Below are 13,100 nucleotides of genomic sequence, written 5' to 3'. Positions count from 1 at the left end.
GAAAAATAGAAGAAGAATTTAGGCTAAATTTACTAGGAATAAGTAATTCTACCCATTGATAATTGAGAAAGAATGAAAAACCCCATTTCATTAAGGACCCCACTTTTAATAAAGTTGAAATTTTGTATTTATTAACTTTATCAGAATTTATATTTTTGTGGTTTGATCAACTATGACTTCAATATATACTTATTGTACTGCAGAGAAATGTAGTTTATCTATGTCATTGACTTTATTAGGATAAATTTCTAAAGAGGAAGTACAATGGAAATAGGAAAAAAGGACCAATGTAAAATTTCTTATTACTAATGAAGAGCTTTTATGCATTAAAATAAATAAATAACAGTATCAAATCACTATGGCATTAAATTTCACTTGAAACATCTGAAAGTATTAGAATTCCTTTGCAGTTAAACTTATAAAAATTTTAGATTTCTACTTAAAATATGCAATAGTTACGAAAATTATTTTAGGGGGTGAGTTGAAGAACAGAGTCATATAGTGCTTCAACACATTACTTACCTCTGGAAAATTAAGATTTGGAAATGAAGCTACTAGCTAAACGAAGCTTTCTAAATGAAGCTATCCTAATCTTGTTCTATATAGCATCGTATTTTCCGATTTATCTAATACATGTTGCTCAGGTTTTGCTGTATAGATTATAGTGGGCAGAGCAATGGCTCTTATTACATGTGGCAATGCAGACAAGCAGTGAGAGACAGAACGATATCTCCCAACCAAGGATATTTTCAAAGAGGTGCTAGTATGGGACAAACTTCAATGTATGAAATTATCAGCCTCTTCAACACCAGCTTCCAAACAAGCTTGTTTTAAAATAATTTGCTTTACAGAATCAGACTTATAAATGCAGAGAACAAACTGATGGCTGTCAGAGGGGAGGTGGATGATGGACAAAAAGGATAAAGGGTAGTGGGAGATAACAGGCTTCTGGTTTGGAAATAACTCTTGGGAATAAAAGGTCCAGCATATGGAATATAGCCAGTGATATTATAACAGCATTCTATGGTGACAGATGTTAGCTACAGGTGCGGTGAGTATAGCACAAGGTATAGAGATGTTGAATCACTATGTTGTATACCTGAAACTAATGTAACGCTGTGTATCAACTATACTGAAAAAAATGAAATAAACTAAACAAAAACATTTCCTTCCGTTAGGAGTCTTAAATTTAAAAATCACACAAAAAAATTAATGATACCTCTGAAGCACAAACAACATTCTTAGGAATATTTTTCAAATTTATGATGGTCAGTTTTCTTCAAAAGCTACTCAGTTATTGGGGTGCCTCAGTCAGTTGAGTTTCTGACTTTGGCTCAGGTCATGATCTCAGGATTTATGACTTTTAGCCCCATGTGGGGCTCTGTGCTGACAACTTAGAGCCTGGACCCTGCTTGGATTCTGTCTCCCTCTTTCTTTGCATACCCCACGCCCCCACCACTCATGCTCTGTCTCAAAAACAAACATTTAAAAAAATTTGTTTACTCAATTATTTTGAGTACTATTTTAGATAACAGGAGCCAAGATGCTCTTGAATTAACCAATTAAAGATATACAGATAATATCAGGTATTAGGAATTATGTGTGAAAACTATCTTATGATCAAGTTTCCCCCCCCCACCCCTTGTAAGATATTAAAGAGAGAGAAAAAAAAAAAGGAAAACCACGATAAACCTCATTCCTTCTGCCTCTCCCCAACACTCCCAACTAAATTCATAGCTTCTAGTTCCTATGTACATCTTGGCCTGCCACAGTAGGCCTCGGTTCCCATCACTCCAAAACAACTTGCTCTCTAGAAGGTCAGCCCTGGACGTGTAAACTTCAGCTTCAGTGGTTACTACTCAGCCTTCGTCTGGTTCACTTCTCTCAATTATTTGACGGAGTTGACCATTTCTTACTTGCCAAATCTGTGGTCTTCCCAGACACGTATGACTTTTACTCTTCTGGTCTGAACTGCTCCTTCCAAAGCATCTCTTCTTTTATGCATCCCTTAAGTAGCAGGCTACCACAAAGTTGTTCTGAGCCTTCTCTTGCCTGCACATGCTCAGGGATGATTCTTTCTGTTCCAGTGGCTTTAACCATCACCTCCAAGCAAATATTTTCTAAATATCCACCTTTCAAAGAAATCTTTCTTAAAGGAGATCTCATTTCTTTTAAATTTTTTTTTTTTTTTTACCATTTATTCATTTTTTGAGAGACAGAGAGCGTGAATAGCGGAGGGGCAGAGAGAGAGGGAGACACAGAATCTGAAGCAGGCTCCAGGCTCTGAACTGATAGCACAGAGCCTGACGTGGGGCTCGAACCCACGGAATGTGGGATCATGACCTGAGCTAAAGTCGGACGCTTAACCGACTGAGCCACCCAGGTGCCCCAAAAGAAATCTCATTTCTAACTGTTCAGGCTTTTCATACATCTCAAGTTCAACAAATCCTCATTGTCTCTCCCTACCAGACTCATAACACTCCCTTCTCACTTCCCCCAATCGCTTCATCCTAAACCAGTACTTCCCATTCTGGGGTGCAGTGGAAAACATCATGATCTTCTCCCAGGAGTCTTTAACACCTCCCTCAGTCCTCTCCATCCAATAGAATCATCAAGTCCTCTGGACCCCAATGCTGGAACGGCAATATAACTCATGGTCACTTATTTTCATTCTGAGTCTCATCCTTTCTGGCCTGGTCTAGTCTGTGGTATTCAAACTGGGCTTCCAGCTTAAATACCACAGCCTCCTTTAACAATTACCCTATCAACAGCCTCTTCCTCTAGACTCCCACTAAATTTTAATCTATCATTAGCTGCACCCATTTCTGTCTCCCTCCAATCACAGTCCATTTGCTGAGAATACATTCCCCATCACCAGCCCATATTAATGGTATTCGCAAATCTAAATCTAGTGTTCTGTGGAAATGTATCAGATGATTGATTTTCACATCACCAAAATATAAACCACAGTTTGTGGTTTGCAGCACTCAGCAAGCACTAAAATGTTTGGAAAGGAGGAAACAAGGAACAAACAGCCATGTTTTTTTCCTGAACCTTTAAAAAACATTTTTTTAATGTTTATTTTTAAAAAATAGAGCACAAGTGGGGGAAGGGCAAAGAGAGAGGGAGAGAGGGAGGCAGGGAGAGGGGGAAAGAGAGAGGAGAGGAGAGGAGAGAGAGAGAGAGGAGACACAGAATCTGAAACAGGCTCCAGGTTCTGAGCTGTCAGCACAGAACCCAACACGGGCCTTGAACTCAGGAACAGCGAGATCATGACCTAGGCCAAAGTCAGACACTTAACCGACTGAGCCACCCAGGTGCCCCATTTTGTGAACCTTCAAAGTATTCCTTATAACAACATTTTCTAAGGAACTCACAGTATGTTGTAAGGCATTATTTAATAATGCCTCAATAATTTCTTAATAAAGAAGTATCCCTTCCCCATTTTTAACATGAAGACAAGCTTAAGGATGAACAAGCCATGTCCTAGAATGTGTTTCCAGACTCTTGGACAAAAGATGATACATAATCTCTCAACGGTTAATTCTTCTTGTCCTCAGAATTTTCTCTTGCCTAATACAACTGGGTGATATAAACAACCAAAGCTAAGATGCCTCAGGAGTTCTCACATTGAAATGAAGAGTTTTAAAGGCATACACACACAATGATCAAATCACTTCCTTTTTGTAACAAGTCAGGTGAAAGAAAGAAAAATATAACTGATCTACTATTCAGAACTGGGCCACTCTCTTTGACTTCCTGTCCAAGGTAACTACCTTCTTCACCCTGGCCCTGGCTGGAGGGGAATGTGACTTAAGGCAGAGAGCACACGAAGGCCACCATTTTGTAAAGATCATAGGAGATACAACAAGAGAAGAACTGAGCTGCTCAGGTGCAAGGAAGGGTGAACATCAAAAAAGGAGCAAAGACAGTGAAGAGTGGACTGCTTTCTCTGAAGCTTACCTGAGTTCCTTTGGTTGAGAAATCAAGGCTTGAAATCTCAAGATAAAAAGCTTACTTTTGACAAAATCAGTGCATATTGGTTTTAGTTGGAAATACCATAGAAGCAGCTTTTCTGGCAACCAATCTGTTTCCCTTATACAGTATGCAACTATGTGTGAAAATAGCTCATGAAACCCTTCAAAGAAATCTTCAGGAGTTTAAGAAATAACTATATGGAGTGAGGGGGATTCTAATGTTTCATATGAAACCCTTTCTACCAGAGTCAAGTTACCCCATGTAGTACTTAGGTTAGAAGTGAAAAAGAAGCTGGATGCCAAGTCCAAGTTCTAAGATGTGAGGCCAACTGAAACGGAAGGAAAATTACTATTGCTGTACTTGTTAAATGTAAGATTTGAGAAATCAAAAAACTCGGAAAAAACAAGACAATGGAGTGGGACCTTCATCAGCTGGAGCACCTAACACCAACTGAAGAGGCTTAGGATTATCCTTTGAGCAAACAATGCATCAGGCAGAAAAAGGAACTGGGTCGGAGTTTGTTTTCTCCCTGGACCTCCTGGTCTGAGTTGCAGAAGAGAATTCCATCACTTACTATAAATGAAACAAATCATATTTAAAATGGAGTTGACTTTGAAGTAGAGAAAACTTGGAATGGAAGGAGTCCTGTGCCCTTTACAGTGCCACAGATCCCCTAAGGAAGAGTTACAGTCAGTGATTTCCAGGTAGAAAAGTAATATGGCATTGAAACCAACAACCCTGAATGAGATAGAGAGAATACTGTATCTGATAATAGTGCTCAGAATACTAATAACAGTCAAGTTTATTGAATATTATCAGGCAGATACACTGCTGAGTCCTTTTATAAATTGATTCTAGTAGGCTGCCAAGAAGCATCCCTGATATTCTCGTTATACAAAGTAGAAAATGAGGCCTAAGTGGTTTGTCTTAGGTCACATTAGGTAATCCGGGTAGTCGGGCTCCAGCACCCATCTCACCTCTTAATAGATTACATAATTGCATAAATTCCAAAAACTACTTAGCCCAGTATTCAAGGCTAAGGCTCTCTGTACTCCTCCTCCTCCTTCTGCTAGCTGAAACCTCATTTATTTGTTCCCTTGCATAGCAGAATTTCTAGGAGTCACCGAATACTCACACTTGGATTTTTCTCTCACTCTCTCTTAACCTGGCAATAATCTGTCTTCCATCCCTGTCACTTTACCTAAACGGCTCACTTTACCTATAAGTCAGCAATGACCTCCACATAGTAAAAGTCACTTCTCTTCAATCTCTTTTGCTGGTTCTTTCTCTTCATCCTAACCTCTAACATCAGGCATCTCCAAAGCTCATCTCTTGGTGATTTTCTGTACCAGATCCACATTTATTCCTTTGGTGATCTCATGGAAGCTCATGGTTAAAGTTAAAAGTCACGTATGTGCCACTGATCACAGCCCAGACCGCTCTCCCGAACATCTGCACAGATAGCTGCCTATTTGACATTGTCACACGGATGTCCAATAGGCACTTGAAATCAACACACTCACAATGGAGCTCCTGAATTCCTAACTACTCAGAATACCTGATTTACCTTCACCTTTCCAATTTCTGGTGTTGGAAGATTCATACTTCCAATTAGTCAAGTCAAAAGTCAAGTCTTCTTATGTTTTTAATGTTTATTTTTTGAGAGAGAGAGAGAGAGAGCGATTGACATTAAGCATGAGAGGCGGAGGGACAGAAACAGAGGGAGACACAGAACTTGAAGCACGCTCCAGGCTCTGAGCTGTCAGCACAGAGCCTGACGCGGGGCTCAAACTCCCAGACTGCGAGGTCATGATCTGAGCCAAAGTCAGACACTTACCTGACTGAGCCACCCAGGCGCCCTGTGATTAGTCTTAACAAAAAATGCATTCTCCTTCTCTCATACCAGAAATGCTATAGGCTCGAACTTGAAAACTATATCCAGAATCTGACCACGTCTTATCACTCCACAGTTACCGCTCACACCAACAGTGCCCTGTTTCTCTCTCAAATATGTCTTACACAATGAATTATAGTTGTCCTAGTACAAGGCCATGATCTCATTCCCCATCCCTGTCCCAGTGTTGGATTCCACCTATTAGTTTTACCTGTTTCACTCCACTCCAGCCCTGCTGGTACCCTTGCTAACCTTTGGTAAACCAAGTGCACCACTGCTTTGGGGACTTTGTTCTAATTATTCCCTCTGTCCAGAATGCTCTTCTCCCGGATACATACATGGCAAGTTTCTGACCTCCTTCAAGCTTTTGTTCAGTTATTAGATATTCAATGAAAACCTATTTACTACTACAGTGAACCTATCACTTCACCCTTCATCCCACTTACCCTGTTCATCTCTTTTCTGGGTCCGTTGCACTTAAATCCTTTCAAAATATTAGAAAATCATACTTATTTTTATTTAATTTATTATTTTGTCCACTGATGTATCTCAAGGGTAGAACATGCCAGGCACATATGTAGATGCCCAGTACATATTTATTGAATGAAAAAACAAACCACATATATGCTAAAGACAGAAATCATTAGGCCTCCTTAGACTTCCTTTTTATTTTCCTGGTTCACGGTCTTTCCTCTTGTCCTGATCCTTCTGCTTGAAACAGACATTGTCAAAAGGTCTCCCCCTCACCTCTCTCCCTCCCTACTCAACAGGTTAAGAATAAAACAGACTAATAAGTGGAACACAGAAACTCTGAAATTAATTATTATTTATAATTTTCCAAAATCAGTGATTAAAGTGAAAGATCCATGGTGTTCTCACCCAATTGCCTTGTAAATGCCTGGCACTGAGTCTTAACCACTTACCTATAACTCAGGTTCACTTTTAAAACTGCCCATTGTTTAGATGCAAAGGAATCCCTGACCAATACTGCCACCTACTGATCAAGAAGGAGAGAAATCAGTACAAGGAGGCAGAAAAGGAAATCCAGTTTAACAAAAATTAGGAAAAGACGATAATGAAAACTTTCATGAAGTCAGTAAAATAAACTGGTTTTCCCAAAGAGCGATAGCAAGGAGTCTACATTGAATTCTATAGAGCAATAAGCAAAGACTGTGTACTTGTAAAAAAAAAAAAATGACAAAGATCCACTTCAGAAAACAGGAAACCTCTTTGAAATATTAACAGGGCAACAAGTCTATAAACACCAGATCTTCAACTTTTCAACCGCAACTAAGAATTAAGATGTTTGAGATTCATAAAAAATATATTTGCTGTTTTTATTGTCCCTCACATACAAACAAAAACTAATGTACCACAAGACTTAAAGTTCAGTAGGGGGAAAAAAAAACACTATAGAAAAAATATCTGGGTTAATTCCAGGGCATTTATATTTGAGGCTCTATACTAAGTTTCTCCTCTTTAGAAGTATAGACAGACATCTTTCTTGGTCAATATCTTAAAGGATGTTGTTCAATATCAATGAACACGTACCATGAGTTTCAAGGACTCGAAATGAAATGGCATCTTCATATATACTTACCAAGATCTGGTATTCTTTTCCTTACCAAAAGCCTCTTGTGTTTCCCTCCCCGCCCCCACATATACCAGGGGAATAGTAAATGTGGTAAAAAGTTAGCTGACATAGGCTTTAAGCAGCCATTTATCTAATCACTATATTCACTCTTTTTTTTTTTTGAAGTTGTGCACTCCCTAAAATGTCTTAAACACTGATTTGAGTTTATATCATCAATTTCTTTCAATAACATAAACTCTATTAATAAGACATTTTGAGAAATTAATATATACTGTCAAAATCAGAAACAGAATAAATATAACATGCTTTTAAAAAAATCCCAAAGAACGCAAGTTTGCTCAAGGAAAAAAGGCAGGAAACCATTTTAGATCTTCCGCATGTCTTCCCACTTAAAAAATGACACAGGAGAAAGAGCAGCGTAAAAGAAGTGGCTTTTAGCAAAAATAAAAATATAAACAACAATACAGCACATTGATAAACATACAGGATTAAAATAATGCCAAGAGAAGATAATTTAGAAAAATGCATTTAATTATAAAAATCTTTTAAATAAAAAAGCAATGGCACAAATCACCACAGTGTTATTGAAGTGATCAGATCCACAGGCTTATGTTCTTATAACAACATGCTAAAAATTTATGACTGTTCTCATTAACAGCATTTTCCCTCCTAATTGGAGTGACATCAAGAGCTTCTGAGAATGTGTAATTGTCCCTAAAATACTACTAAAAGTATCATAAACACAGTCTGTGCAACACTCATTTACATCACCTTTTATTTACTACACTCTAAACTCATAAAATATTGAACATCTCTCACTTCGTTCCTCTTATTTACAGTTCAGAGGCTCATCTACTGTCACAATATGGTTTGTGCACTAAAATCCCTGGGAATAGTACTTTCCACAGCATTTTTAATAAATTTACTCTGATTATCTAAAGTGAGTACACAAACAAGAGCTTGTTCTTATGACTGTGTCATACTCAGAAAAAATAATTCTTCCTGCAGCCTTATTTATGAGTTAGAAAAATCCCTCTTTCAGTAGAATATATTCTCAACCATTACTGGATTATACTATCATGCATATTTATACTAATATGACAATAGGTAAAGCCAGCTAGAACTTCATAAATTTCAGTTAGAAGAATACAGCATACATGAGGTGATCTGGCTTTCACTGTTATCCATAATACAGTTATTCGACATGGATAGATTTTAATCATTCTTAGTATATAAACATTGAATAGTTCAGTAATAATTGGCAGTTTCTGACAGGCTTATTTTCTTGATAGTGGATACGGTTCTGTGCACATACGTCAGATGAACTGAAAACCACGCAAATCACTTCATGTGATACAGCAGGAAGAAGTGGGATGTTATTGTTTGAACAAATGATTCAGAGAGCGGAATATTAACATGGGATAGTGACAGGAATCCTGTTGAAGTCCGTCTCTTTTAAGATGTATTGTCTTCACGACTTGCCAGATATCTGGTATTTGTGATCTTTTTGGTTAAAAAGCAAACGGGAGTTGAGGGAAGGCAGACAAGAGGAGGAGAAAAAGGAGAAAGAGCACAGATTACTAGGCGTATGATTTTAGGAGAAAACAAGTGAGAGGGAGGACAGGATGGTTTCACACAAAACAAGTGGTCACATCTGGGCACCTTTCACACAGCAGAATGGTCTCCAAGCTAATTAACTCCCCTTCCTCTCACTCCAGAGATACTTGGGTGCCCATCATATTATTAATAATGAACATAATTCCGGCGGCAGCACAAATCTCTAACTTTTTAAGGCTTCAGAGTGTCATTATTCAGTAGTCGGGTACATTTGAACAAAGAGTCCTGCCATTTCTTTTATTTCCACTCTTGACCCAGCAAGTATACCAAGGAAGTCCTCGTGGGTATTTGCAGCTTCAGTCTCCTATGATGGCTTTGACTTTATAACCCACTCTGCGTTGGGGTTGAGCTGATACAGGTCCTTCATGTAAGTGTCCTCATCGAGGCAGCGTTCTCCTAGCAAAGAGACTTTATTGTATCAGTTGAATACGGTACAGAAGCTGGGGTGTGATTTTAAACGTCTTCCTCGTGGTTTAACTCTAAAATCTTAGACTTCAAAATATCACTCATCCTTTCCCATCTCCCATAATATTGTTAAGACTTGGCCAAAATATTGAAAAAGTCAACATAGTAGTCTTTCTCTAAAGGAAAGTTTTTCAAATTAATTTAGGAAGTTGAAAATACTTTGTGTGAGGGGCTTTGGTTCACCAAAAGCTTATTCACCGTTATTAAGAGTGGCAATAGTTTGCGATCTACCGAAGAAACAACACTTCATTCTCAATATCGAATAGTAAAAAGATTAAATATATAAATATTTAAATAATCCTTGCTAATAGAGTTAACAGTTCCAGGCTTCTGACAGAGTTGCTGTTTATTTAAATTTTAAGAGTGAGTCTCCATACTCCCACATTAAATTTTCAATATTGACCAACATTTTTACGTCCCAGAAAAAAATTCCACAAAACTTATCTTAAAATATTTTCAATTATTATTTTGAATTAAACACCATTTCATTTAGTATTTGTTAACAGTTTCACCTGTATCATTTTCAAGGGCTAAAATAAAGAGAAAAAAAAGGATATTTTACATCTTCATAGAGAGGAGTACAACCCACTGATAACTGAAAAGGAGCATGTAAAATATAAAGCACAGTCAAAATTAATCCACTTATTCTATTTTGATTTCCTAAATTACCAGCGTGTCTGTATTCATATGTGTATATATCTGCGTATGTGCGTTTGTGTGTGTATTATTTAGTAGGCAATCAACAATGGCAAAAATAACTTGTGCTTTCACTAAAAATACCCAGGACTGAGCCATAACAAAAATGTAATCCTGGCTTTAAACAAGCACAGCTACTTCCTTTATTAAGATGTGATGTAAGCATATAAAAAGGAAAGAAGTTCTGAAAAACTTCATTATCATTCTAGAAGTTGCTACTATTTTAAGGGAATTTGTCCTTGCTGAGGTTCAACATTAGATGGGCATTTGCACAGAGAAGCTCAAATAGAGCCTGTAGAGAAGAGTCAGACCACTGAAAAAATCCACACTATTCATCAGCTATCTACGGTGCACTATATTTAACTTCTAATTTCTTTTTTTCCCCCAAAGATATGAATAAGAAGCATGGGCAATGTCGAATCCGCATATGCGATACAAAGAGAAACAAAATGTGCTTACCAATATTTCCTCCGATTTCATACAAAAAAACTTCCCCTTTCTTAAGAGTCTGGGCAATCCCACTATTAGGGACAAAACAAACTGATTAGTTGTATCATCAAACAGCTTGCAAGTAAATCACTTTAATGTGCTCGGGGAATTCTAGCTTGTGTGGAAAATTCATAACTTAGACACACTGTAATTATCTAACATTTGTATTTTCCCATCTGTTAAGTGTGCCAAGTAGGTAATAAAAATGTCACACCTGTAAATTAAAATAAACAAATGGACTCATACATCTGAAGACAAAATAATAAATCAGCATCTAAATTTGTAAAATTAAAAAGAAAGGGAACATAACACTTTAGCTACCAATACAATTATTAACATGATCAACTACTTTGCATGGGGGCCCAAAAAGTCCTCATCAAACCATAAAAAGAAATGTTTCCATCTTAGTTTTCACACTGCACTTATTCAACCAGTATTTGTCATGTGTTTGCTTTGCTTTGCTGACAACTCCAACACTATGCAAGATGAATGTAAAGAATAGGGCAGGGTTCATAGCCCTCCCTGTGCTGGCCATCCGAGTACAGGACTCACATATACTCCAAGTAGAAGCAAATATTCATTATGAAGGCCTCACAAGTAAGAGATGCATTTACAGACTCATGCTCTTCAAAGAATAAACTCTTCCAGAACATCAGGTTCAAATAATAAAAGTTGGTAAGATTCAGGGGTTTTCAAAACTCTGTCTATGAATTACCGAAGAAGCCTGCTAAAAATTCAGACCTGGAGTTCTAGAAACTCTGGTGTTTGTACGCCTACAACAAGTCCAAGAATCTGCTTTCCAAATGCTCTCTAGCGGGCTGTGGTGCCCGGAAAGGTTTGTGAACCGCTCTTGCAAGGCCCCAAACACACACTCCCTGGAATTGCAGGGAAAAGCAGATCTGACTTTTACTGAAACCATTATGAAAACTACGGTACAGCAGAAGCTGTCCTAACCAACCATCCAATGACTCACCTTGGTTATCCAACTCCAACCACTCTGTTGTCTGTGACATGCTAGACACTTAGGGCTTCATACGCGCTCACATTTAAGACCCTAACCGAGAGACAACTCACTTTTTTTCGAAACTGGTATATGCTTGTTTTCAAAATTAAATAATTATTTACAATATGGTATGTAACCCAATACACTAGGAGTCTACTGAAAGAGTCATTATTTCTATGAAGACCAAGCTGAATGTTTTGGGAGGCTTGATAAGAAAACCAAAAAACCAAAAAATGAAAAACCAAAAACCGAAAACAGCCTAGTCAGGCGTTGCTCTCATACTGTTTCTCCAGTATCTGTGTTCTTGCTCCCCTTTAAAGAAACCTCAACTGGATTTCCTGGTAAATCTAAGGTTTTGCATAATGCTAATCAACAAATTCATAATTAAAGAAAAGGCAACAGTCTTTATCAAGACTGGCGAGTAAATGTGAAATTTACTGTATATTTACTTTACGTCATTCATGTGTTGTTGTCTTTGGCGGAGAAAGTAGGGGTGGAAAAAGAGGAGGAAGGTAAGGTTCCCAACTGCCCCTACACTGGTGGAATCCAGGTGGTAGAAGAGGGGAATGTGGTGCAGGAGAAAATACATATAAACCCCTACTGAGAATTTCACTTGTATGACCCAAACAGACCGTGCTGTGTGCTTCACGGCCATTCTCCTAGTTCGTTATCACAGGACTGTAATCCAGGTCCTATTACGGTCTACTTTTACACATGAAAAACTTGAGACTTAAAAGAGATTACAAAACTAGCTTAAAATGAAACAGAAAAGTTGGCACTCGGATCCAGATCATCTCCCTCCAGTATCCCCAAGCATAAAGAAAGGAGCTGAGGAATGGTTGGGGGTTTGAGGGTGGGCAATGGATAGAGAAGTTTACCAGACTTTCCTCTGAGTGCAGCAGGATGGCGAGAAGGGAGGAGGTGGAAAAATGGACCCCACTTGAGGGGGGCAACAAATTATTATTTAATAAAAGCATCCCAACCGGAAACTCCAAATAGGCAGAGGACAACTGCCACAAATCCAGTGCCTTCTATAACAGTATGCCTACCACTACCATGCTATCCTTTAAATATTAAAGTCACGGTTCAATATATTGTGCAACTTCATAGTCATGTATTGCATCATCTGCAAGCACAGCAACAAAAGTACAGACTAAATTGAACACTTGGATCCTAAAAGTAATTGCTGTATAAATTAACTCTATCTAGCCTGAAAGAGCGGCTTCTGTCTGCAGTGTGGCCAAATCTTCAGGTACCCACTCCGGGAGAGGACGGGCAGAGGAAGGGGGTTGATTTCATGAAGCAGATGCCCCCTTTAGGGAGCAAAGACATCTGAAAAATTCCAACTGCTCCATGCCTTCATC

General features: G+C 38.2%; 1 protein-coding gene across 4 annotated transcripts in view; it reads right to left on the bottom strand.

Annotated features, from left to right (window-relative positions):
• Window positions 1-7,976: 7,976 nt before the first annotated feature.
• Window positions 7,977-13,100, bottom strand: part of ARHGAP18 (Rho GTPase activating protein 18) — a 191,772-nt gene continuing 186,648 nt past the window's right edge. For all 4 annotated transcript variants that reach the window (XM_027056930.1, XM_027056932.1, XM_015072776.3 and 1 more), the window contains 2 exons: window positions 10,704-10,765; window positions 7,977-9,479 (listed from right to left, as the gene is read on the bottom strand). In XM_027056930.1, coding sequence (XP_026912731.1) covers window positions 9,388-9,479; window positions 10,704-10,765 — 154 coding nt within the window. In that variant the 3' untranslated portion in view covers window positions 7,977-9,387. The remainder of the gene's footprint in view (window positions 9,480-10,703; window positions 10,766-13,100) is intronic.

The sequence above is a fragment of the Acinonyx jubatus genome, chromosome B2 (assembly GCF_027475565.1).
Source record: "Acinonyx jubatus isolate Ajub_Pintada_27869175 chromosome B2, VMU_Ajub_asm_v1.0, whole genome shotgun sequence".
Classification (NCBI taxonomy): domain Eukaryota; kingdom Metazoa; phylum Chordata; class Mammalia; order Carnivora; family Felidae; genus Acinonyx; species Acinonyx jubatus.
Note: the sequence above shows the minus strand (reverse complement) of the source record. Positions and strands in the feature narration are given on the sequence as shown.